General features: G+C 41.7%; 3 protein-coding genes across 7 annotated transcripts in view; 2 read left to right on the forward strand and 1 right to left on the reverse strand.

Moving 5' to 3' along the window:
- The window catches only part of LOC115685625 (F-box protein At1g47056-like), an 86994-nt gene extending 77471 nt beyond the window's left edge, over positions 1-9523 (reverse strand). The window contains exon 1 of the mRNA XM_056311391.1: positions 7791-9523. Coding sequence (XP_056167366.1) covers positions 7791-9423 — 1633 coding nt within the window. The 5' untranslated portion in view covers positions 9424-9523. The remainder of the gene's footprint in view (positions 1-7790) is intronic.
- LOC115685602 (mannose-P-dolichol utilization defect 1 protein homolog 2-like) lies at positions 168-4029 on the forward strand. Of its 2 annotated transcripts, XM_030610682.2 has the most exons (8): positions 170-445; positions 753-906; positions 1804-1876; positions 2001-2067; positions 2248-2307; positions 2893-2953; positions 3050-3091; positions 3701-4029. In XM_030610682.2, the coding sequence occupies exons 1-8, from the start codon at positions 296-298 to the stop codon at positions 3805-3807; spliced, it is 714 nt and encodes a 237-aa protein (XP_030466542.1). In that variant the 5' UTR covers positions 170-295; the 3' UTR covers positions 3808-4029. The 2 variants fall into 2 exon arrangements, with proteins under 2 accessions (XP_056167231.1, XP_030466542.1); XM_056311256.1 differs by lacking the exon at positions 3050-3091 and having other exon boundaries at positions 168-445.
- A 1059-nt stretch (positions 9524-10582) lies between the features above and the next one.
- LOC115685645 (protein DCL homolog, chloroplastic) lies at positions 10583-19760 on the forward strand. 4 transcript variants are annotated; one of them, XM_056311745.1, is made up of 4 exons: positions 10583-10912; positions 15056-15170; positions 15556-15620; positions 19144-19760. In XM_056311745.1, the coding sequence occupies exons 1-4, from the start codon at positions 10584-10586 to the stop codon at positions 19190-19192; spliced, it is 558 nt and encodes a 185-aa protein (XP_056167720.1). In that variant the 5' UTR covers position 10583; the 3' UTR covers positions 19193-19760. The 4 variants fall into 4 exon arrangements, with proteins under 4 accessions (XP_056167720.1, XP_056167721.1, XP_030466589.1 ...); XM_056311746.1 differs by lacking the exon at positions 15556-15620 and adding an exon at positions 15836-15936 and having other exon boundaries at positions 19144-19277; XM_030610729.2 differs by lacking the exons at positions 15556-15620; positions 19144-19760 and adding exons at positions 15836-15936; positions 16942-16983.
- Positions 19761-25763: the final 6003 nt, after the last annotated feature.

The following is a 25763-nucleotide window of genomic DNA, read 5'->3' on the forward strand; positions in this document are numbered from 1 at the left end:
AAAAAAGTAATTGGAGACGGCGGACTCACGTGGTTCGGCAGTTTAAATAATGCTCTATACAAGCAAGTAAGGCCGAAAGTTGCCGGCGCCAGTTACACGTATTCCTCGCCATACGTGAAAAAGCTCACATGTCTTGTCCACTTCTGAGCACGTTCCGAACGAGGAAAAAGGAAAACGAGTTAGAAAAATCTCCGGCCACTTGCGAACACCCTCCGCTTTGTCCCCCCGATCTGCTGCACTTTCCCCCGGCAGTTCAGTTCGATCCAAAGTCCATTCGCGTCCACGCGCGCAAGGGATGGCGCTGCTCGGGATCGACTTCACCTGCGCCCTCGAATCCCTGCGCGACGGCAGAGCCCCGGACAGGGACGACTGCGTCTTGCCTCTGCTGTCGAAGCTCGTCGGGTACTGCCTCATCGCTGCTTCGACCACCGTCAAGCTCCCGCAGGTATGTCTCGTCGCTTTCTTTCTTGTTGTAATGAAAAACGAGAACCCACATGGCGTCTCGTTCGTCGTGATCGGTAACGAACATCGGGCAGTTCTGTTTCCATGGTTTGCACGAGCAATCCAACGAAAAGAACGGATTTTTTTTAGAATGGTTTGACTTTGGCACTTTCCGACATGATGGGAACTCTAGCCCAATGGCGTTAGAGCGCCGGATCGTTTGGATTTAGAAATTTGGGTTTGCTTGAAGGTTGATATATTACAGCTCTTTCAGTAATGTTGGTCGCGGAATCTTGCTTTGGCAACCGCAGATATTGAAGATTGTGAAGCACGGGAGTGCAAGGGGGCTCAGTATGTTATCCTTCGAGCTTGACGTGGTCGGCTACACAATCGCTTTGGCGTATTGCCTCCACAAAGGGCTTCACTTTTCTGCTTATGGCGAGCTGGTGTTTCTTCTGATCCAATGTATGTTACTATGTGGAGCCATTTGAGGAAGCTTAGAGATTGTTTGGTTCTGGACAATCTTCCAAATTCCGGGAGTTCCACTTAGTGCGTTGAGTTCCACCACGTCGCATTTCTTCATGATGTTTGCTCTCATTTTCATGGAGACTCTGCCTAGCTTTGAGAGAGTCATTCATAATCTTAGAACACTAATTTTCTTCTCATTTTGGTTTGGAGGTTCAGAAAACTTTAAGTCTTTAGCCTTCTGGATAACTTCATTTCATTTCCCAAAAACTGGGAAAAAAACTGCCTAACACTTCTTGCTACAGGCACTTGACAGTTTTCTTAAACCGAACAATCAATCGGTTTTTCTCCCATTTAGCCTCAGTGAACGTAGACGCCTGATTATGTGACAATTATTGGAAGTGTGGCTTCCTTGCCATCTTCAGTGCCTCTTTTCAGGGAAAGCAGTAGTTGAAGGGTTCACCTTTAAGTCATCAATTTATCTATCTTGAGCTCATAAGTTAAAGCAGATTAAACTGCAACTTAAGTAAATGAAACGTTAGGTAGCTCTGTCGATTACTTAGTATCTCATACTATTGCTTTTTGATCGTGTACTTAATCAAAGTGGCAACTATGTCCAAGGACAACTCTTGTAGGATGAACTTTTCCGGGAGCACAAACTATTCTACTGCTCATATTAACTAAAAATTGCTTATTGTATTCATAATGCTGTGCATTGACCCTAGGAGTAGAACTTGGTTTTAACGAGTGATATATTCTGCTCTCGAAATGGATGTGTTTCCATCTACTGCTGTTAGATATTTTAATGGAATGACTGCTGTTTACTTTTCTTGCGTGAAACTAAATATCCTGTTACGTGATGACACTACAAGTTAATTTGATGTTCACAATTCACAGCTATAATTCTGGTTGCTGTAATATATTATTACTCACAACCTCTGGGGACCAAGACATGGACCAAGACGCTCCTGTATCCTCTTCCTTTGCCAGCAGAAGTGTCTTTTCCTAAATGGCCTTGTCTTTGATTTTCCCTGATGATTAGATTTTTCAAAATTTTTCCTTTCAAAATTTTTCCTTAACGTGTTGTCATCCAGGTACTTTGCTTTGGCACCGACAATTTTATCTGGTAAAGTTGATCCTGTTCTTTTTGAAGCTTTATATGTGAGTATCAAATTCTTTTGTCACTTTGCAGTCTTCTTCTACTGTCTGATCGTGTTCATTTCCTTTTCCCATTGTTCTCGTTATACTTTCGTCATGTATATGTATTTTTCAATGTATTCCCCTTCTGAGATTCACCTATATGATTTTAACTTAACATGAAACTGGAATCCTCAAACACAGGCATGCCAGCATGCAATATTCTTCTGTGCCAGAGTTCCACAAATATGGAAAAATTTCACTGTAAGTTTTCTGTTTTGGCTGTAAATTCACTTCGAGTTGAAGAATGCTAGTTAATCCTGGTTCAAGGAAACTGTGGTGCTTCTTCTGTTTTGGATTACCATAGAGTGTTTTAAAGGGCATCTCTTCATCTTGAGATAGTGAAGATATAGGATTTGATTATCATTCCAAATGAAATAACCAGGATGGTTGGAAACTTGCATCCAAGTTCAGCTCTCTTTTCCTTAGTTAATCGATTTTCTATATTAGTGGAGCCATGAGAATTAGCTTAGCTGTTATTTTCCTCGCCTTTTTGTTTTTGGTTGCATTTGATTAGGGGGTTAATTAACTAGACATGTGAATTCTCAAGGATTCTCCTGGTAGGACTCACTCTTCTACTTAGAGTTTTGGCCTTTTCAGTAATGAGCATGCGATAAATTGGGTGTATCTTTTTTCGGTCATAATATTTTGAAGGGGTTAATGGCTTCACTGTGCGTCGTTGAGCTGCCCCATTATGATATTTTTGCACTTTTAATCTTGCCATCCTCTTACCATTAGAATACTTCACTGTGTTTGTTGTGATTCTAATAGTAACTTCTTGCTGAGCAGACCAAGAGTACCGGGCAACTTAGCTTCTTGACAATTTTCATGAATTTTGGAGGTTCCCTTGGTGAGTTCAGACTGCTTGTTGAATAGCTCTACACTGTGTGACATAATTAACTTTTTGAATCTAAAGGGACATTTTCGAATTCCTCCTTTATGGCAGCAAGAGTGTTCACCAGCATACAAGAAAAAGCCCCAACGAGCGGTAACCCTCTCTTTTCTCCCTTATGCTTCTCATTTTAAGAAATTTTGCTTTTGAAGATCCACAAAAATACGAAGGTTTCATTATAGGTCAGGCTTCCCTGGGACTCGAAAAGTTCTGCTACTCTTTGCGTCTAACATTTCTTAAAGGAGTCATGATTTGCTTTTGCTTCTGTAGCAAAATCGCTATGGAAGCAATGGCCTTAAAGTTGACTTCGCTTTAGTTTGCTTCTATACGGTCAAATTACTCTGTTTTCCCTTCAGGGAGATCAGAATTTGATCCTTCCTTTTCTCTACCTGTCCACCTGAGTGGCTAATATAAGGGACTCCTTGAATGAAATGCCTTGAGGAAAACTGAGGAACACAACCAATATCTGAACAATGAGCTTGGTGCAGACAAACATGAACCACCATGTCAATGCAGCCAAAATGATGGACATTCTAAAATAGTCTTCTAACCGATTTGACGCGGTCAATGTGACAGTCAGCACACTGTTTTTTTCGGTTTCACTAAGCACCCCCTTTTCTATTTTTGCATCTGCCACAGCCTGTTCAGCTATTTCCTTGTTTCTCATGGATCCTGTCAACTTCTCTGTCCTCATTTATGCTGCAGTTGTTTTGGGCTCGCTGCGAACTGTGGTGACGAATGGCACCATCCTGAGTCAGATAATGATATACCGCAAGTCGCACGAAGAAAAAGGAGAGAAGAAAGTGAAGTAGCAAGCGGGCTTCTGCTCTTTGCAGCTCGAGCAGGTACTTCTCGTGTATGTTCCGGTTCGATCAAATAGCCCGTTGAGGTGAATCGTCATCCTGGTGAAGTGTATCTCAGATATCTAGCTTCTTTTCTTGGATCGAAGGACGAATAGGTGGTCGGGGGTCTTGATGAGTATGGACAGGTATTCATACGCGAACCGAAAGTTGTCTACCATTCCATTCTTAGTATGTAGAATTCGGCTTCTTATCCCGATCGAAAGTAACACGTAGATCGCATTGTATCGTGATCGTGGCCAAACCACTCCAGTTAACTATTTCCACTGTGAAACGATTCTGCCCAAGTAGTCGAGCATAGGTTGGGTGAACCTTGACATGGGGTTGCCATATAAGTCCTTTTGGTGTGGGATGCTTTCGAGTCTCTATTTTGCGCTCCTATCTCCCGTTGGTGGTTCTCTCTTTGTACACCAAAAGAGATTTTATCTTTCTATCAGTAAAGCTAAAATATGAAATCATTGTAATATAAATAATAAAAAAATCAGAAAAGTAAAACGGGTAATGAAAAGATAGAATAGTTTCATTGATTCGGGATATGGATTGAAATGAAAAGATATTCTAGAATCTGGACAGTAGCGTAATTATCAAAACTTGTGTATAGTACCGAAAGACATATTTGACTTGACTTTGTTATGGAAAGTTGATGGGCTGAATCGGAGAAATTGAAATTTTAAGGATTAGATTGCACATTTTGCAATAGTGCAGGGACTTGCGATTCTCTCTCTTGTTTGATCAAACGGAAGCACTACATTAAACATTTAAAAGCAGTCTAAAGATCGCATTGAACGAATTAAAAGTTTGAGGACGACATTGCATATTCGGCCAAAATTCAGAGATTATTAATGTCGTTTTCTATTCTTTTTCTTCTCTAATTCTTGTTTTTTTTTTTAATGTTTTGGTGGTTGGGATGGAACATATCCGTGACGTTTAGAAGTCTTTGGACTAAACTTGGGGTCACTCTCTATTACGTTACAACGAGAGAATCTCAAGAACGAAGGCCGGAAAATATGACAGAAAAAGGGGGCTCAACTACTCTTACTCTCTAGCGAAGTCCTTCCAAATCAACCAAAATCGTCATTAAATCCTAAGGTGAGTTGGTAATTGGTGGAACTCGAAGAGAAAGTAATGAAAAAACAGAAAAAAAAAAGTACGGAAGGAAAATGAGGGCAGGATGTACCAATGTTACAATTTTAAGAGCAATAGTTTCTCGAATGGATACGTAGTTTAAAACGCAGTCGGCTAATTCGAAAGTCTTATCTCTGGTTTGGATACAGTGTCCGGACACGGGATCTTTCCTTGGTTTGCATGCTAAGAGAAAGCTAACAAAGTTAAAAACTTAATTGATACCCAGCGCGTAAAACGAGGAGAACGAAGGACAATGACAGAGAACAGACGAAAACAGGAAAATTGTTCAAAAGATACTAAATTTATTGCATTTTTTGTCGATTCGGTTCTAAATATTTTAATTGTGCCGATTGAGCCATAAACCTTTTCACGTTTTGCCAATTGAGTCCATCCGGATCTACCCTGCTCGTGCTTCCTAGTTCATTGCATCATCACTTACGTAGATTGTAAGAAGAATCCATGGATGTGTCGATTTACGTTTGAGAACAAGGACGGGGATGGCGTTTAAAGCCGTTGGTCCATGGAAGTTTCGACGAAGACAACTGGCCATTCTGGTGGCTTTGAGATGTACGTGGAGGAGGCAATGACCTGAAAATTAGGCAAGTCCCCTTTTCAAAGACGTCTCCCTTGACCCATACGTGGACATCTCCTCACCTAACTCGGGCAATGCTAATCACGAGTTAGGAGAGAAAATGGGGAAATTTGACTGCCATTCGAGAACTACGTTGTTGGAAGAGCTACATTGAAATTTCGCGCAAAGATTTAAGATCAAACTGACAAAATCGAAAAGTTAGGGACTGAATTGACATTCGTATATATCGAGTTCTTGTTCGATTAAGAATATGCTCGCTCCATCGCAACTTTTCTTTTCCTTATCTTCTTCTTCTTTTCCCCTTTTCCGACGGGGACTTTGGACCCCCAAAAAGTGAACTAAAGAAAGGAACAAACGAAAGCCAGAAAAAGGAGGAGGACGGACCCAGTTGGAAAGAAGCGTGAGTATTACGAAGAAAAATTCGGATCGAAGGCGCGCATCGAAGCAGCTTCCACGTTCACTTTCGACGCGTGACTTGTCTCGCACTTCGCATAGAGGGTGGGGGTTTTAGATGGAAGTGGCTCCCCCAATTTTTGACTAACGGCTCGCGCCTTTAACGTGGAAAACGAGATTCGATTTTGCTTTGAAGCAAAAGCCGGTGTTGCTGTGAGGTCCCGATCACTTCCCCCTTTTTACAGAACCCAACAGCTTTACTCCCACACCACCTGATTCAACATGCTCGGAAACATCAGTCGCCTGACCAAAAGCCGTGCAAGTCCGCATCGCGACGCGCACGCCTCGAGACTCGTCGGGGATTTGCCTATGAACACGTTGAGCTAAGACGCCGATGAGGGGAAGTTAATAGGCGCTCCCCTGAAAGACCACGTCACTGTCTACTCAACTGGTCACCGAGCTCGAAAAAAACTTGCTTGAGCGCCTTTTGTTTCGAGGAAAATGAAAGAGGGTCGTTATTCTTGGTGCGTCGGAATTTTGCGACTAGAGTTCGCTCGGCAAAAATCAGCAAGCGAAACTTACCAACAACCAAACAGACGATCGACGCCTCCCAAAACCCAGCCTACAGTAAACGGCGGAGCTCTCGCCGGCGAGAACACTCGAGCCTCGCTGACATACGAAGGAATCAAAAACATGCAGAAGCCCGTTAGGAAGTAAACATTGCTGCACAGCTTTTTCAGGCTGACCGCTCCAAAACCTCGACACAAGATACACGTTACATTCTGACCACGCCTTTCCAGGACCCACGCAGTCCTGGGATGCAAAAGTGGTCACTTCATGTTATGCCGAGCGCTTTACTGAGACCATGAAGTAACCACACAGATTATGTCAATCGAAAACAGCTAGGTAACAGAAGTACCTCTTTCCTTTGTCAATCGCCGTTCCAAGGAACAGATCCTGACCAAGCACCACGCCCGAATCAAAACCGGAACGAGTCGATGAGAAATCGTAGGAAACCACACATAAGTGAATACTAGGTCTACAGACTCGCGAATCTAATTATTCCCGGTTTCCAAAAGATCGGATTATAAGCCGACCGATAATTTCGATTTAAAAAGTCACGACCCCTGGTACCAGTTAATCATATCCCACGCCAATTTTCACGCCAGTATCTAAATCACTACCATCTCCCGACTTGCAAGCCGCCGGACTGAATTAACCTCGAGTAGCGAGAGGATAATGCGACGAGCCACTCGCGAATGGATACCGGTGGGCCAGCAACGGGCGATAAATCAAAGACGATTCCCTTCGAATTTAGAGCATCAAATTTCAAACAAGAGCATTCCTCACAAACTGCATCTCACTAGTCACTCCACACAACAGTCTATACCTTTTGAGCTTCGCTATCAGCAAGCTCGGGCAACAGCTGACTAGTGCTTCTACACCTAATTGAAACCGGGAAATTTTCGGATACAAAAGTTCTCTAGAGCTGTACATTTAGCGGAGTGAATGGTATCACTAACCATCGATTGCCAAACCGCTCTAAACTCGGGCAATTCAATTCCAGCAAACTCGGGCAATTCAATTCCAGCAAACTCGGGCACGATTTTGTAGGACCGACACCAATTAGAACAGGTTTGTGCGTGTTGGGACGACAGTCGGTGATGGCATGAAGCTGATCATCTGAAGATCGAAGTTCAAAACCTTCGGACCCATGAAGTCAACAATTCAAATTTGATGTGCCGAGGGACAGTCATTGGTTTACCCCGACTGTTCGGAGATTCCCCTAAGATCTTGTTTTAGGAGTCTTTACCGCCACCGCCACCGCCACCGCCACCGCCACTTGACCATCTTCTGAATGCGCATGCCATCAAACTCTTTCCGCTCAAACTGCCCAACCTTGCTTTAAAGGAAGATGACCGACTGGTGCCACTCGACGATGCAATATTAGCGCTGGCTGTTCGGCTAGGTACGGGTGGAAACTCCACATGATTTTCTTCTACTACGCCATCACTGGCGAACGCGTCTACCTGTTCTTGATCACTGGAGTCCAAATTCAACGCAAGCGATTCCCTCCTCGCTCTTAACCAATGTGCACCCTCAGAAGTCACTCCACCGCACTTCTTAACCTTCAGCTTCACCAAGTTAGGGCAACCGGAGGCTAATGCTTTCATTCCTTCATCCGAAACAGGGCAATTCTTGATGCAAAGCTTCTTGAGTACCATACATCTAGCCGCGATGCACACAATCTCAGGGTCTCCGACCGTATCGCTACTGCAAAACGCCAGCCTCTCTAGCGTGCCGCAGTTAGATCCTAGCAAATCCAAGCTCGATTCCGTAGGATTGACCCCGATAAGAACGAGCTCTTGCAGATTAGGGCAATGCTTCGCGACGGCAATCAAACCATCGTCGCCAATGCGGTTCAGCTTCAGTCCATCAATGTGGAGCTTCCTCAATAACTTACAACGTTCGGCGACCGATACGAGCCCTAAGTTCGTACACTGCGGCGTCTTCAACAGATGCAGTATCTCAAGATCCGAGCAATTAGACAGCGAGGCGATGCCGAAATCGCTTACCTGGATCCTCTCCAGGTGGATCTCCACTATCTTCGCGACCCTCTGCACCATAACTTGGAGCACCGTGTCCCAGTCTCCGTAACACTTCACCAGCTTCAACGTCCTCAAATTCTTGGAGCCGATGATCAGCGGACCGAAGCACTGCCCATTGTAAAGCTCCTTCAAGCAAATCGTTTTCAGGGAAGCCGCCGCCGCGCCGGGCCCAATCGGGTCCGTCGCAGCTCCATCGGCGGGGCTCCGGAGCCGCTTCACGGACAGCTCTTCGAGCGAGGCACAGTGATCGATCACGGCGTTCATGCCTTTGGCTCCGAACGCGCAAGATCCGCAGGAGAGCTTCCTCAGCCCCCGGCAATTGCTCGCGAAGACCGCGATCCCCGTGTCGGTGAGCTCGCGGCAGCCCCGCAGCTTGAGGCGCGTGAGTTTCCTGCACTTGAGCGAGATCAGCACGAGCGCGTCGTCGCCGATGCTCAGCGACTTGCGGTCGCACTTGAGCGCGAGCTTCGTGACCGCATCGAATCGCGCGAACAGCGCCGGGACCGAGTCCAGCAGCTCCGACTGGGCATTGAGGGCGAGCCTGTGGCGGCTCTGGCCTTCGATCGTGAGCCAGCGGCGGCACACGAGGGAGCACCGGCTCCGGTCGCCGGAGCCAAGGTACTGGAAGACGCAGGCCAGGCACTCGTCGGGGAGATCGGAGATGGACACGGACACGGACACGGAGAGATCGGGGGCGGCGCACTCGCCGGCGGCCTCCCCGGGCACCGGCCAGATCACGGCCTTCGACTTGGAAGCCGAGCGGCCGCCGAGGTCGAGGTCGAGGTCGGGGTCGGGGTCGGGGCCGCGGCGGACGAGTACGGAGGCCGTCGAGGACGGCGACTGGCCCATCGCCGGCGGAGGCGGAGGTAGGAATGGGGGGCGGTGGTGAGGAGGGCGGGGGATTCAGGGCGGGGCTTATCTTATCCTCTGGTTGGGTTGCACAGGGAGGGACCGCGGAGATTAGTGCGGTGGGTGGGGCCTGTGGACACTGTTTTTGTCGGCTTTGGAGATCGAGAAATGTCAGAAGGAAGAAGAAGTGTCGCGTTTGAAGAGTCAAAGCGCGCAGGGATCGGCCCATCGAGGAGAGAGCTCAACTGGGCCCGGCATCAACTCTCGGCCCATCTTGGGTCGGTCCAGGCCCATGACCGACCCAACCCGGCCGGCCCTGGTCCGGTTCCCAAGGGGGACTGGGCCAGTCTCTAGTCCTAGGGTCGCTGGAATCTGTACAGTGCGCGGGTTGGTCCTTCCTTGGTCTCGACACTAAAAAAAAACACTAGAAAACTAAAGAAGGCCATAATCCTTTCTTCACAACGCAAACCCTCAGCTGATTGTTTTGATGTGTGTTCATGAACAAATGCCATACCGTGGTTACTGAATAAAGCAGGTATAGGATGACGGTGATCGTGCTTCCACGGCGACTAGAGAATAGAACCCTTGAGAGCTAGAACACTGACATGGCGATACTACACTGATTTGACAACATCAAACGCGTTTAATTTGCAAACATACATTAACCACTGATCTGACGATACTGCATTGATTTGTTGCCACCGTTTTTATTAGTCCGCCCAGGAACCGAACTAGACCGATTCCATGGGGCATCGATCAAATCCTCAGTTTTGGAAATCGGGAATCGATTCCTCAAGTCCGATTCCCAGTTCCTAGGTGAAAACCAGACCTCTCAGGAACCGATCATTCCTGATGCCAATTAGTTTTGTAGAGCGACAATTGAGCATTTAATGAATAAAAACAATAATAAAAAAAAAAAGATAAAAAAAAAAAAAAAAAAAAAAAAAAAAAAAAGCGGGTGATAGGTTTCGTTTCTCAGACGAACAAGAAGCAAGAGCCCAAAGTGTGCAGTGGGGCCCAGCGCGGGACCTGATCTCTCCCTCGCGAAGGATCGGCACCACGAGCAAAGGCCTTCACCGAATCACCTTCGCCATCCTCGCTTCCGAGAGCATTGCCAGAGCAGAGCGGCAGCCCCCCTAGAAGCTTCTGCCTCTCCGCTCATGGCAGCTCCTCCTCTGCTCCTGAGGAGCGTGCCGGCTCTCCGCCTCCGGCTCCACCTCCACCACCGCCTCTTCTCCGGAGGCTTCCGCCCGCTGTGCGCCGCGGCGGCGGCGGCGGCGGCCTCCGCCTCGACTGAGCCTGCTTCGCCGGGGGAGAAGGCGTCCCCCGAGGACAAGGCGAGCGCGGTGTTGTCGAGCGCCAAAGAGCCGCCCAAGTACCACAGGTGGGACGATCCCGACTACCGGAAGTGGAAGGATAAGGAGGAGGAGATTTTGAGGGACATCGAGCCCATTGTCTCGCTCGCCAAGGAGATTCTCCACTCCGACAGGTCTCTCTCTCTCTCTCTCACACACACACACACGCAATGATTACTTAAACTGGATGTTCTGTGTCGACAATGATTCGATTATTCTTGTGTAGTCCGAATTTGTGAGCGTCAGTTGTTCATTCCGCGCAAAGTAGTTGAAAGTTGCTCCGGTGATTCGTTGCTGCGCACTACTGAAACTGCGGTCGGAATTTGGTTAGAGTAATTAGATTTAAAGTAGAATTTGCCAGAATAATTTCCGAGCCCTTCTTAAGTTTTGTTGACTGAACTGTGCATATTTCCTGTAGTCAGAGAGCATGAACTTTTTGATGGAAGATCGTGCCACTGGAAAGGAATTGATTCGATTAGGATGCAAATTCACTTGATGCCTGAAATGTGCATGTTGGGCATGTTTCAATTTACAGTTCGCTATGCGTCTATGTCGGGAACATAGCTTGCATGCACCCAGCTTATATGAGTTTCATCTTGTGGTGAACGCTTTCGAAATTTTTTTTCTTTATGTAGAAGTGAGTTATATCAATTCGACAGCTTTGCTGAAGGATGTTGAACTCCTCGATAAAGAACCTACGTAGCTTGGAAGGTGAAAGTCGGTTGTGATTAATTACATGGGGACTTGATAATGGCTATGAATTTATACAGGCATCCTTCTTTGGCACCAAGCATCTTGGGTGAAGAATTGTATGCGAATATGAAAACACAAACCTCTTGGGATGTCTCTTTTTTGTTTCTTTTTTTTTTTCTTTTGCGGCTTGAAAACCTGTTGGGATTTCTCATTGAATGAAGAACCAAATAATAAAAGTCACAGCATTCTCACACATCTCATTCAGACAAATGAGTTGCATACCCTTTGTAGACAACAGCTCTCTCTCTCTCTCTGTGCGTGTTTTGTGTATAGCTATTAGCTTTATCGTCACGTCTGTCATCCAACTATTTCTGTGTTCCGCTAGTTGATAAAAGTGGTTCCATGGACAGTTGTGGTGGTGAATTATTTACCATCTTCTTTCCTTCAGTTTATATTGTCTATCTCAGGATCTTGGTACTCTTGATTACCATTTCAGAACAGCCGACCACTCTTGTATTGTATGCCCTTTCTCTTTAGATAAGCCATGACTTAATACTCAGAAATCTGCAGATGCCTTGTACCATCTTCATATGATGTTCTTGTCATTCCATGCCTGAACATTTAATTGATTTCAATAGAGGTGATTGATTTTTCTTGGAAAAAAGTAAAGATGGATAATTTCCAATCTACCATTTCTCTGTGCTTTCCTTACCTTTGCTTTTCTTCTTCTCCTCCATTCCTCTTTTACTCACTCTGATACTAGCAATGGATGTTAGCTTTCCCCAATATATAGAAAACGGCCTATTTGCATTATGAATAATAATAATCCAGGACCTTTCCAGTTCTACCTTGAATTTCTGATTTTCCAACTCTACCATGAAGGTACCTGTCAGCCAGCCATCAGTATTACACTAGTGACATGATTAACTGCTAATATGGCTCAACATAGGGCTAGTGTGGTGATAAGATTGAGTTATGAAGTTAAAAAATGGACTTAGATAAAGTGAAAGCGAAAAGATGATTAACAATCGGAATTATTTGCCCTGCATGTCCTATTCTCCACTTTGTTGTTGAGTTATCTTTGAAGCTGACATCAGCGGTAAAATTAGACTGCATTTTCACATATCAATTGATCATCCTAAATGTCCATTCGTGCTTTTTAATGAAACATATATTTGACCAATCAAGACATGCCAATCTCTTATTTTCATTTAGCAATATCACTGGACATTGACAGAGGGTCGATCCAATAAGATAGACAGACTTTTTTTAATGAAAAATATATTTGACCAATCAAGACATGTCAATCTCTTATTTTCATTTAGCAATATCACTGGACATTGACAGAGGGTGGATCCGGTAAGATAGACAGAAATGATTCCCCTGTCGGGCCACTCCTTAGGTCAACTGCTGGGGCTGAGTCGGGATAATTGAAAACCGGCTGAAGTTTTGGGTCTTTTTAGGAATCAGGCCCTAAGACAGAGCTTCTAAAAAATTTGAAACTATCTTCCATTAGTGTGGCTAGTCAATGTTTTTTATTTTTTATTTTTTTGGTCTGAGGCTAGTCAATGTTGAGTTCCTATCATCTTATATTATTTGGCTTTAGGGTATTGGAAGGACTACAAAATACTAGAAATCTGTGTGCATGTAAGTTCACTAGAGAGGGAAAAATGGACTTGCAGGCTGAGAGGTTGAAAGTTAAAAGATTCAGCATTTAATAAGATGATGCATGTTTGATAATATTAATTAGTTGACTAAAAAGATCCGATGAAGTAAAAAGTTCATGAAATGACTTAGGTAAAGGGGTTAATTGACTCAATAGATTGCCAATAAGTTTGCTATAACCTACATATACTATCCACAATTCCATTTTAGGTAAGAAATGAGTTATACTCAGAATTGAAATTTTTGCTATCATCAAACAACTTTTTCTTTTTTAAGCACTTAAAGTCGTCAACACTTAAAGTTCAATAATTAAATTTTCAATACTTATTTTTGATATTATCAAACAAGTGGTGAGTTCTTCAGTTGTTTTAAATTTTCTTCGACACTGTTCTTCTTCTCTTAGTCTGAAAATTAGAGATGAGATGATCTCGATAAGAAGGCACCAAAGGCATGCCAATTAGTCTACAAAGGCTCATGGTAAGCCATTTATAGAAAAGCTCAAAAAGTAGCTCAAGGATACAAGCATATTTGACGACAGCAAGCATCGACTTGTGACTTCTTATAATGCCAAAAAATGAGCACTTCCATCTGTTTACTATGGAGATGGAATACGATTTCTGAGAAACGGTTTCCTTTTTGTCAAAAGATATCGCCACGCATTGTTATCTTCAAACAGCACTGAGCTTGAGGACAAATACCTGTATTTTATACCTTTAATTTGAATAACAAAATAGTTAGATGCAGTGCTGCAATATTACCTACAGGATATAGCATCCTAAAAACATGAAAATTTAAAATTTCTGTGAGAAGAAAAAGGATGAAAAATTTAGAATTATGAAAAATTTCTTCGCATTATTTCCTCTCCTAGAGTCTTTCAAATATAGCCTACAGATAGTCTTAGGTTGTTATGCATGATTGCAGGTCATTCTTTTTTACACGCATGTTTTAGACCCATGATTAGTAGGACGGCTTCGTATCTCCCTAAATTTTCTCGTTGCCGAAACAATGGCACCTGTCCTTATTACAAACAGCATTTACCATTTGACAGTTGCCATCACCACTTGATATTTTATTCCCTCCAGCAATCCTAAGCTTAATAAATGTGCTTAATCTACTGTGTGATATCCCTGCTCGCTAAGATCTTCTTCCTCCACCATTGGACTCTTAAATTCATTTCAATCACCGGCAATATTTGTCCATATTCTGTTCTTAAATGGCTAGGAACTTGGTGGAGTTTGTAAATCATGTCAAGCTCTCCCAATACATCTAGTCCGTATTCTGTTTTTATGATGTCATTCGCTATTGTATGCTTGAATCTCGGCCGCACTTCATGACTACTTGTTTCGTATTGGTTGTGCTTTTTTCATTAGATTCTCACTTCTACACTTCTAATCCTAGAGTTCAGGAAATAATATTTGTAAAAAGTTGCACCAAAGAATTTTCTTTCGTAGGATTGATTAGAAATCTAGATTGATTTTGTTAACACCGGTGCTGCATAAGGCTTTTGATTTAAAATTGGCTGGCATCACTTATTTGGTGGTTAGCTGCATACCATTTTGATCATAGTTCAATTAGTTAAGGTGTTTCTCCTATACAACTTTTGATAATTGTGACAAGCTAATGGTGAATGTAAGTGGAGGATTATTTGTCTTATTTGATAATTATTGAATTATCCTTTTGGTGGACTATGAGTGGGATTGGGCTTACAAGTTACACAGTCATGATTTAGGTCAGAATTACTTGATTTCAGATAAATCTTAGAAGTTAACTGATGAAAACATTTGCATCACACTAAAGGTGTTGATAGTTGCTTCATTGTGAATTGCACCTACCTGTCAAAGTCATGTTGATGCAGCAGTTGGTGAGTTGAGAGTGCTCTCAGTTCCTTATTTAGTTTTTTTTTTTTTTTTGGTTACCAGGTACTTGGATGGGCAACGACTTACAGCTGAAGATGAGAAAGCTGTTATACGGAGGCTTCTCATGTATCATCCACATGCTGAAGACAAAATTGGTTGTGGACTTGATTACATAATGGTAAGCTCTCCTGCACTTATATTTGCTTTAAGAAGAAATAGGGAAAAAGCCATAAAAAGACCTCAAACTATGCCTACTATGATACATTTACCCTAAACATATTTTTGTGACACAAAAAAAACCCAAACTTGAACCCATGTAACTCATTTACCCTCCATTATGATTCTATCTGAAAGCACCGTTAAAAGTCCTACGTGGCTGCTGACGTGGACGGCGAAATACAAATGAATCTGATGTGGCGTCCACATGGCTTAAGTGATTAAAAAAATGGCATTGTTTTGACAGCTTATGTGGACAACGGTGCCGTTTTGCTCTCTTCTCTCGGTTGCTGAAGTCCATTTGAGCAAAATTTTAGGGCTCTTTGTTCATGTTTATCTCTCTTTAGGTTCCTCGCCAAATACGCGATTGTTTGACCATGATTTATCCAAATCGAGCTTCCGTTCAACTCAGGCGAGTGATTACAAGTTCAAATTTTTCCTAATCCGTGGTTGTTTGTACTGTCTGGTGTTTTTCTGATTCTGGGTTTTGCCCCCTTTTCTGGTATTTGAATTCCTTCAATAGCCTGGTATGGTCTGGTTTTGTTCCGCCCATTAATCTTCATTTTAATCACTAATGCGCAAAACGCTCGAATCTGACTCCTCCGTCGCTTTCACCGTGGAAGGCAGTATTATCTGATCTCCCCCGCCGTCGTTGTCCATGCGACTGCTGAAACTCTGACTTTCCATTGTGTGACTGTGACTGAGTGGGACTGACTGGGACTGCGACTGTGAGTGTAAAAGAATGTCTTGCAATTTCATTTTCTCCTCCATTCTATGTAGCCTCCTAGTGAACGCCTTGAAACATGCCGAAATATTAATTACTAGCATTGTATTAGCTCGAATTTTGTCTAAAATTTCTAGCATTGTATTAGCTCTAATTTTGTCTTAAATCTTTCTCATTCCTCATTCTGGCTCTCTTGTTGCAAATCGCAAGGCAAATCTCTCCTCCATGCTATTTCACGCTCTTCTAGTTCTACATGATCAATGGATTGCCCACTCTTTTCTTTTTTGTACAAACCCTATCTTTTCATGATCACTAACCCCAGGAAGAACCCTGATTCCCCAAACCGAGCTCCAGGGAGAACCCTGACCGCAAAACGAGAGAGACGAAGAGCAACAGAAGAGATGAAGAGCATGACACCGTTTTGTTGATATCCACTTAATTCACATGGGCATCGCGTCAGCGCTGTTTGCATTCCGCTGTTCACGTCAGCTGCACATAGGAACCGTTAGGGTGAGCAGTTGAACTGAACTGAATCATGAATCAGTTCTGGCCAGGTCGGGTTTTTGGTTTTTTTTTTTTTTTTTCGCCCCTGTTCACAATGTAAAGTTAACAAAGCAACTGTGGACTCATCTTTGCCATGGCCTGCTGTTGTATATTATAGGAGTTATTCTCCCATTAACATGATTTTCAACTAAAGGTTTTCGAACGATTTTCAACTAAATTGTGTATCATGAAGAATTCATGGAAAATTAGGACTTGGTGGAGTCCGTGGATCATAGAGAGAGTCCTTTTCCTTTGTCCTTTTTGAACATCCATTTTCTTTGATAAAAAAAAGAACATCCATTTTGACAAGAAATGAATGTTATGCGACTGTTGTCCTAGAATTCCAAAAGGATTGTGAATGCCTATTCATATGCTCTCTCTCTCTCTCTCTCTCTCTCTCTCTCTCTCTCTCTCTCTCTCTCTCTTTTCCTTTTCTAAGTTAATTCACTTCCTCCTCTGGCTCCAGTTGCCCTGATTTTGTGATTACTTTGCATTTCGGAAAAGATAAGGGGAAAAGGAAAGAGGTATAGTTGAAAGTGGATAAAGGCTGTGTCGAAGAGACGGAGAGAGATTGGGCTGAGCTTCACAGGTTCGAGTCACATGCCAGGCTGTTCACAGAAAATTATGTTGATATTTGATAGGGCGCACGCTATTCTGTCATATATTATAGGAGAGAGGGATAATCGGATATTAAAGGTTTTCTAGGGTTTTCGAATGGATTGCGGGGGGTTTGGTTTTGATCTACATTTTTTAAAGATAAAAAAAGAAAAAAATTTGTAACCCGAACCAAACCGGACTGGCGAGCTACCCGAAATCCTTTACCTATAACCCAAAAGACCCAAATTTCTTGTTTCGGTTCGGTTTTTGACACCCCTAGTCAAACGGGTACATGTTTGAGGTTTTTGGTGTCACCAAAAAAAGTTTAGGGTAAATGTGTCACAGTGGGCATAGATTGAGTTTTTGGTGTTGGTTTTTTCCCAAAGAAAAAGAACGTAAAAGAGGCATTCATGTTACAAAAAATTATTTTTTAAGCACTTCCGCTGCTAATTAGAATTTGAAGTTATAAAACACCCACTCCCCTTCCCTCATTAGAAAGAAGAAAAAAGAAAAGAAACTTAGCGGCCAAGTTGATGATTGAACTCAAACAACTGTTAAGATGGTGATATTATTGATGGAATTAGTTTTTCTCCAAACCACAAGATCAAGCTCTACCAAGTGGTATGGCATGCATTTGGCCTCTATAGCAAAATTTTGATTCTATTTTCTCTTCTTATTGCATATTTAGCTGCAAACCATGAACATTGAATGTCTCTTTGTCGGATCCATTTGCATCATGTAGTTGATGACCATGAACTGTTCCTTATTCTGCACATCTAACATATGCTGGCATCTCATATTCTTTGATCAGGATACCACACACGGTTTCCCTTTTTTTTTAACGGCCAAAAGCGTGGCATTGGCAAATCACTAATGTTTCTATTGTTCAGCTCTGTGGTTTGTCTCAGTAGAATGTTGAAGTGCAGTACACTTGTTATATTTAACGATGCTTGTTCTTGTAATGATTGTCACTTGCAGACTGCAAGTGGGCTTGTAAACGTGACTCACATGTTCAACACTTGATTAAAGTCCAATGCATAAGTAGATAAATTTTATGAACCAGTCTTAATAGGCCTATCATTAAAGAAATAACTCAGTCTACTCGGTGACGAGAGAACGAGTTTACGCTACTTAGCATATTATGCCTGGTCAATATAAGGAACTCCTTGTGCTTCTCAAGGATCTAGTGCCCTGCTGTTTGAGTGAAATGAATGTAGTTAACTACAAAATACGTGCATAAGGAGAAAGAAATTCTTAATCCTGAAGAAAACTAATAGGGACAATGTAGCATGCATAGATGGATATCAAACATGTACCGGTGATAGTTAGATCACAGAAGAAGAATGAACTCAATAGCAGACTACAACTACAGAGGAAACTATGTGAGAGAACTCATCATGTTGACAGTAACTATTCCATAGAGTCGTAGAGAAAGAGGTTTGGTGTTATGGTAAAATAGTTCAGTTGCAATGATGCTCCAATTGCCCGAACATCCCTTGCTGTAAGTAACAGGCTAGACATATCAAATTATCATTTAGGTTGACTTATGTCTTGCTTGTTTTTTTCTTTTGGAATTTTTCAGCACTGAGCTGTCCTTTATTTTACTCAGTAAAGTTCTCTTTCTTCTTTCTCTGTCAACTTGAGTGCCTGTAGGAGACATTATTTGATTATATTCCTTAGCTTTTCTTGGGTTTACCGTCACATGCCCCTTTTACCTGGCAATCCATTAAGTGTATGTCCCGTAAAGGTGGCTTTTGAATTTGAGGTGAGAGATTATGACCATTGTTTTCCACCCCATTGCTTTTTGTACCGCAGAGCTTCTCTCTGGTGTGGTAATAGGTCTATTAATTTGTAGTTTGCACTCAAAATAGAACCAACATTACTGATTCTTTTTTGAGCAGAAATATGTCCACACAGCTGTTCCGATTGCTCATAGTAATTTATGCTTTTATGGTGAAGTTTATTGCTTGTCATTGAGGTAAACATGGGAAATACTTCCTTGTCAGAACATGTCATGACATGATTGAAACATTTAAGAAATGATCTAACTTGCCTTTTCCTCTCATTGAAGGTCGAGCGACATCCCCAGTTTAGAGTTTCAAGGTGTCTGTTTGTCGTAAGAACCAATGGTGCATGGATAGATTTCTCGTACCAGAAGTGTCTTCGAGCGTATATCCGATCGAAGTACCCGTCTTATGCTGAAAGATTCATCCGGGAACATTTAAAACGCGGCAGTGGTTAATGCATGTCGAAGACTCGTGCTTCATACTGTAAGTTCGACAACAGTTTTGGAATCACTAGAGGCTGTTGGCTCGTATAAAATATTCCGATTTGGCCGTGAAGCTAAAGAAATGCTCATGCACTTTAGATTATGTCATTAGTCAATGGAGCAGATGATGCTTTGACCGGCACCTCAAGTTCAACTGTTTGTTCACATGTGGGGACAAGAACATGATTGAAGGTGAACTCCACTTTTTCTTTTTGGGTTGGCTTTAGGACTTGTTTTCGGTAGGAAATTGGTAGTTAGCCTCTCTCTCTCTCTCTCTCTCTCTCTCTCTCCAACTATCTGGATTCTTTTGTCTGTAAAGGGACATCATGAGTGAACATAGGGTCAAATGCTGTTGACTTATATGAATAGATGATGTAGAGCTACGTTAATCAATGATATGGTTCAAGGTTGATGCTTGATTAGGTGACTTGTTTTTATGAATGAGTTCATTATGGACGGTACTAGCCCGAATTGAGAAGTTCCTATGGTGGTCCAGGAAGAGAAATGGTAGTGAATGGGTCAGGAACCGAGTCAAAACTCAAAAAGGAGTCATTGTTAAGCTGGGTCTTGCTTTGCTTCATTGTGCAAAAGTCAATGGGAGGGAATCCATTATTGGCCAGCTCTGAAAAGACTGCAAATAATGTTCTGGGGTTGGAGGACACCCATATCTCTTTTTCTTCTGTGTTTTCAACAAATAGACGATTTGATACATGTCCAGTAGACAAAAGCCCTACTAGAGTTAGACAAAGCCTTGAATTTTTGTCCTTTCTCTGCCATCCATGGCCAAGTACTTGTGCAACTTTTTACCCAAGACATCAAAGCATCATGAGCTGCTGCTCTTAGGGCACGTCTCCCGTTTTCTTACTCCAATTTTGGTTTGGTTCGGTTTGGTTTGGTTCGGTTCTTTGAATATCAGATTCCATACCGTTTCATCTCTTGAACATAAGGACCACATCTTTTTATTTATCAGAGTGCATCAATGCTTTTCTCATACTTGTTAGCAGGGTCCTAACTGGCATCTGATGCGTATTCCTTCTGAATTACCGCATTCCATTCATATCTTAGTGATATAGGAATTGAAATCTCCATCTTCTAGTGTACAATGAACTTTTCATGGACTTTTCTTGGACAGTGGTTTTGCAAACTCGTCATGAAAATGAATATATTTCTTTAGGGATGAATGTCTTCAGTTGTTGGCGCTAGTATTTTTTTTTTTTCACAGAGGTCAGTGAAACGCCACTTTCATGATTTTCTCTTCGGAATGATGATGATTGGTCGCACTAATCTCCACCAGGGAAAAAGAAAAATCTGCTTTGCTGACAATGAGGGGTGAACTACCATATCTTCTAATAGGGGTTGAGGACTGCCAGTGCAACTATAGGGCAGTCAATGTGACAAATCATTTCTAGATTGGGTGAAACAACCCCCGAAAAAAATTGATTCGTGTAATGTTAAGTATATGATTACCCTTAGATTAAATTGATTTACCGAATAATGTGACAGGCTCGTGTGGACAGTTGATTGTGGCCCATTTGTAGTTTGCCTCTTATCATTTTGTTAATCTAGCAATTTAATGGTGATTTGAATCTGTCTAGCGTCACTTCGCGTTTCGTGTGCACGCTAAAAAGTCAACGGTATGATGATGCTCGAATAATTTACCAACTTAATTTCTTTTAGCTGTCGTGTTTTGTGTCCGGTAAAAATCTTTGTTCGAGGAACAGAAAGGAGACGATGTCATGGGCCAAAGTTTGTCCTCGCGAAATTGTCATTTTTTCTTAGTGGTTTGGAGGCTAATCGACATTCTTCATCATCGAAGAAAATAATGCCGCATTCTTTATGGGCGACATATTCCTCACGTCACATTTTTATCTTGTAACATGTGCGTACCGCATACAAGATTGTAGTTATCATAGTACAGTTGACAGAACGGTCTATAATTAGAGACGGAAATTCACATTGCAAATAGCTAAATGTACAATATTGTCGTAGTAGTTGTCGTCGGTAAAGTTATGATTAGAAAAGGAGACAATAACGATGTTAGTTCTAAGGTACATAGTGTGATGCTTAGAAATCCTTATGCCACGTACCATATGTTGGTCACGTTTCCTTCCCAATCATTCCATTTTTGCCCCCTCTTTTGTTCCAAAAGTCGTTTAGCCGCTTTTGGACAACATATCATTGCACCTATAAATTTTTGTAAAAAGCAATTCTCATTTGTCAAGCTAACATTTCTTTCTGTACTTTTTTTGTCTGTCTTATTTTTAACTCTCTTCACTCTCTGATTTTTATTTTGCCTCTTGCAAAATGCGAGAGTCAAATCCCGCACATATGATACTAGCGTCACCACTTCCTCAATTCATTTATCAACAAAGCCGCATGCCTATTGGCTTTCTCTCCGTGCTTGGTGATTTAGTGTTTTCTCTCTTTTAGTTTTATGATTTCTCATTAGCCAAGTCACTCGTACGGCTTAATTCAAATATCAAATGAGCAAATTTCCATTGATGATAATCGTACAATCTCTAAGGAATGAATGTTGATGTTGATGACACGTACCAATAGGCAACCCTTTCAATCATTATGTTGAAGGATTCAACTCGAGTCCCACCACGGCTTATAACCCCATCATTGTCTAAGGTGGGTTTCTTTTGGATTTGGAAAATGTTTTTTGCGAGAATGATTACTTATGTTGCTTAAGAAAATAAGACGAAAATATCTAGACGTAAATTTTCGTCAATAGTAGAAAAATTCTCTTTTGACTAATTCTTCTATGTTATAATATCTACGTGTTAAATCACACATTCATTGATCAGCTTAAACTTATCGTACAGTTGACAGTATTTCCATAGAATTTCATATGGTATCAAAGTAGGGTTCTGCCTCGATTTCTTTGGCGTGTGCATGGACTGCGTTATTTCATGTGTTATTCCTAATTTGGCTTGCACGTGAGAGGAGGTATTGAAATATCTCACATCATCTGACTATGGGGTTAATACACTCTTAATATACATGTGATATCTATCCATCTATTAGCTTAAGCGTTTAGAATAATTAGCAGCAATCCCACAAAATCTCAAATGATATTAGAGTAGGAAGTATTGAGGTTGAACTTTCCAAACTCTTAATTTACCTCCTTATTATATATTTCCACCCTGTAATCTTAGGCCAAAATCCAGCCTATAGGTGAAGGGAAGTAATGGAGTAGTTAAATATTAAATTTTACATCTATCTATCAACTTAAGTTTTTAGAACTATTGGCAGTGGTCTTATCAAATGTGCGTTCACCCCATTATTTCACGTGTCATTCCTAATCCGGCTTGCACATGAAAGCAGCTGTTAAAGTATCCAACATCACTTAACTGTGAAGTTTATACGTTATTTATATACATGTAATTTCCCTCCACTTATTAGTTTAAACTTTTCAAATAACTGACAGTAAACCTACGTAACCTCACCTGGTATCAGAGCAAGATTTCTAGAGTCGAGCGTATCGGTAACCTTAGACCAAAGTCTAGAGTACGCGTGAATGAGAATGTTAAAGTATCTAAAGATCCAATTACGCTTTTACCTATCAACTTAACTACTCGATTTCGTTTTCTTACTCCATCAATGTAAAAATTTCATTCATGAAAATTGTCCTAGTAGACATATCGATGTCAAAAATGTTAATATTGCATCCATAATAGCTTCTAAAAAAATGCATGATAATCGTTCAAAATTTGTACCATAGAACATGAAAATCCGTTAAATTAAAATGGAAAGAAAAAGACTACGCAAGCTCTCTCCTACAATTACGGAGAGAAGCACCATCATTAGATACACTAAAACGCCATCTCTCCCGGCCAGCTGGAAGCTGCAAGATATCCGGTTGGGTCCTTCATTCCTTCCCACGGCAGTCATGATGAGTTTCTCATCAGTGGGGTCTCCCAAGTTTGGTAATATTTGTCAAATGAAACATCATTGAATCTCCCTTTCCTGGAAAAAAACCCCACTGAATCTCACCAAGAAAAATAAGTTTCCACCGTAAAATCTTCGACATATTCAAATAATAGTAAGAGCCGTCTACAAAAATCGAAGGGAGATTGTTTAATCGACCATTTACGGTTTGTCGTATCACTTAGTAAACTAATATTGTAAATTAGTTTTAGAATAATTAACCTTGCTTCAAAGAAAGTCGTGTGCGTAAAAAGACATTGACCATTATTGATGAAGTACAGAGCTCAGTAGATTGGGTCAAAGTGAGGTGAATACGAAGTAGGTACGGTCTAAGAGGGAGTAGGAGCGTGGGAAAAGTGAATGGTGGGAGAGGGAGTTCGACGAGTCCCAATGAGAAAAGAGATCGTGCTTTTTCTGATGCTGGGATTGACATGGTTTTACATCAGAACATCTCCACTCTCTCTGGTTCTTCTTGCAGAGAATGGCCTCTTCTGATCTTAAACCTAATTGATGAAAATGGAGCTGCTCATTCTTTTTTGAGACCCTTCTCTGTCTGAGATTTGGTAAAAGCAAAGAGGAAGATGATCCCCAGAATCATGTGTACACAAGGGAGAGAATGATAAAGATGAGTGAGGTTGAAAGGTTGTGGTAATAAAGGACTCATCTTCTCCAATTTAAGAATTTATCTTACTGACACACATATGTATATATGCTGTGCAAATGAATAATGACACCGCTTACCAAAGCAGTTATATCAAGGATTTGTAAGAACCTAAAATTTTTTGAAAGTCAAATGCAAAGTTAATCGGGATTCATATCGCATTGTAAAGCTCGAATCGTCACACAACGTCAGCAATGCAATCAATGCATTAAATGCTTTCTTGTACACAATGGTGCTGTGATTGATGTTTGAGAGACATAGATTAATTAAGAAAGAACAAGCCTGTTTGATGACCCCAATTAAGGGCTAAAAATTAAGACTTTAGTATTTTATGATATTAATCTTATCAATTATATCGTTAAACCTACCATTACGATTCCGCATTTGATAAGAAATTAATTATAATTCGTGAGACTCTGTTTTTTTTTTTTCAGCGCCTAAGATTATCAACGTTTAAAATTTAGTAATTTAAGTTTTCAGTATTTACTTTTCAGTTTTGTTAAACAGGTATTTGCCTTCGAGCTAAACTCCTGCCGACTACTTTGGCCCAAAAAAACAAAATACTCTTGCCAACCACGTGGCAATTTTGTATAGGTCCATACCAATCACTTGCATATGACATTACCCTACTTATGTTGCATATTTAGATTGCACAACTGTCAATATACAGGATGGAGACAAATATTTTTGCTTTAGGAGAACATTGAACTGTGTGATTTGACATGTCCGATGAATGTCAACCATATTGTACATAGAAGGGATCTCACATATTAGATTATTTAATTCGATTTCATCACATCACGAAAAATGCAAAATGGGTCTCAAAGCACTTGTTAAGTACATTCCATAAGAAAAATTACCACTTTTTTCTCTCGATAAGAGGGAAGCAATCCTCGTTCTCATGTTACAAATTTGAAAACATTGGTAACATGGGTCACAAAAACAGCTAACGCATAACTAAACATCAATGGTCTAGAGCACCTTTTTTTGCAAGATCCAGCATCAAAAGTAGCAAGAGATATTTACTAGACCTAGGGTTATTGGACAAGTAACGCCTAAACTGTGAAACAGTGTCACGGCGAGAACTCGATAAGCCTTCTTTATCCCTGCTTTTCCGGTTCTTGGTTTGGTGGGGGAAGGGGGGGTTGGAATCGAAACTCGAAACCATCAATCGCAGCAAACACGATCTCCGCATCTGCATCATCTCCCCACCTCCATTACCACACACTCTGTCTCTCTCTCTCTCTCTCTCTCGAGTCCCATGGATTCTGCACTGCTTTCACCACGCATTGCACTTTTTCCCTGTCATTTCATAACGCCTGCGCCTCTCCCTCACACAAACAAACACACTCGCACAGACAGAGAGGGTAGGTGCATGCATTTCTTGGAGAGCGAGCCCATAAAGAAGTGGTAGGAAAAAGAAAGAAAGAAAGAAAAGAGAGAGGGAGAGAAAGCAACGTTTCAGTTCTGCCCCGTCAAGCAAAGCAAAGGACCGAAGAGAGAGAGTCTTTGAATATTCACGAGAAAATATTCACAGTGATGCATTACGTACTCTCTCTCTCTTTCTGTATCTGTGGGTGGCAATAGGCAAAAGAATCGAGGGAGATAGAGAGAAGAAGTTCGTACATTTAAATCTGCAGCAGTTCGGGCGACGGTTCGGGCCATAAGTTACTCACCAACAAAAAGGAAGGTTCGTGCGAGCTGCTTCAAAGCTGACTCTCTCTCTCTCTCTCTCTCTTTCTCTCTACAGTTCTGCTGTTGCAGAACTAGCCTAGTTTCAAGAATCTCAAATAATTAATTTGAATTTGCACCCGGAGAATAATTATAT

The sequence above is a fragment of the Syzygium oleosum genome, unplaced genomic scaffold, assembly GCF_021117445.2.
Source record: "Syzygium oleosum isolate NSW1041296 unplaced genomic scaffold, Sole_v2.1 Sole_v2.05, whole genome shotgun sequence".
NCBI classification, from domain to species: Eukaryota; Viridiplantae; Streptophyta; class Magnoliopsida; order Myrtales; family Myrtaceae; genus Syzygium; species Syzygium oleosum.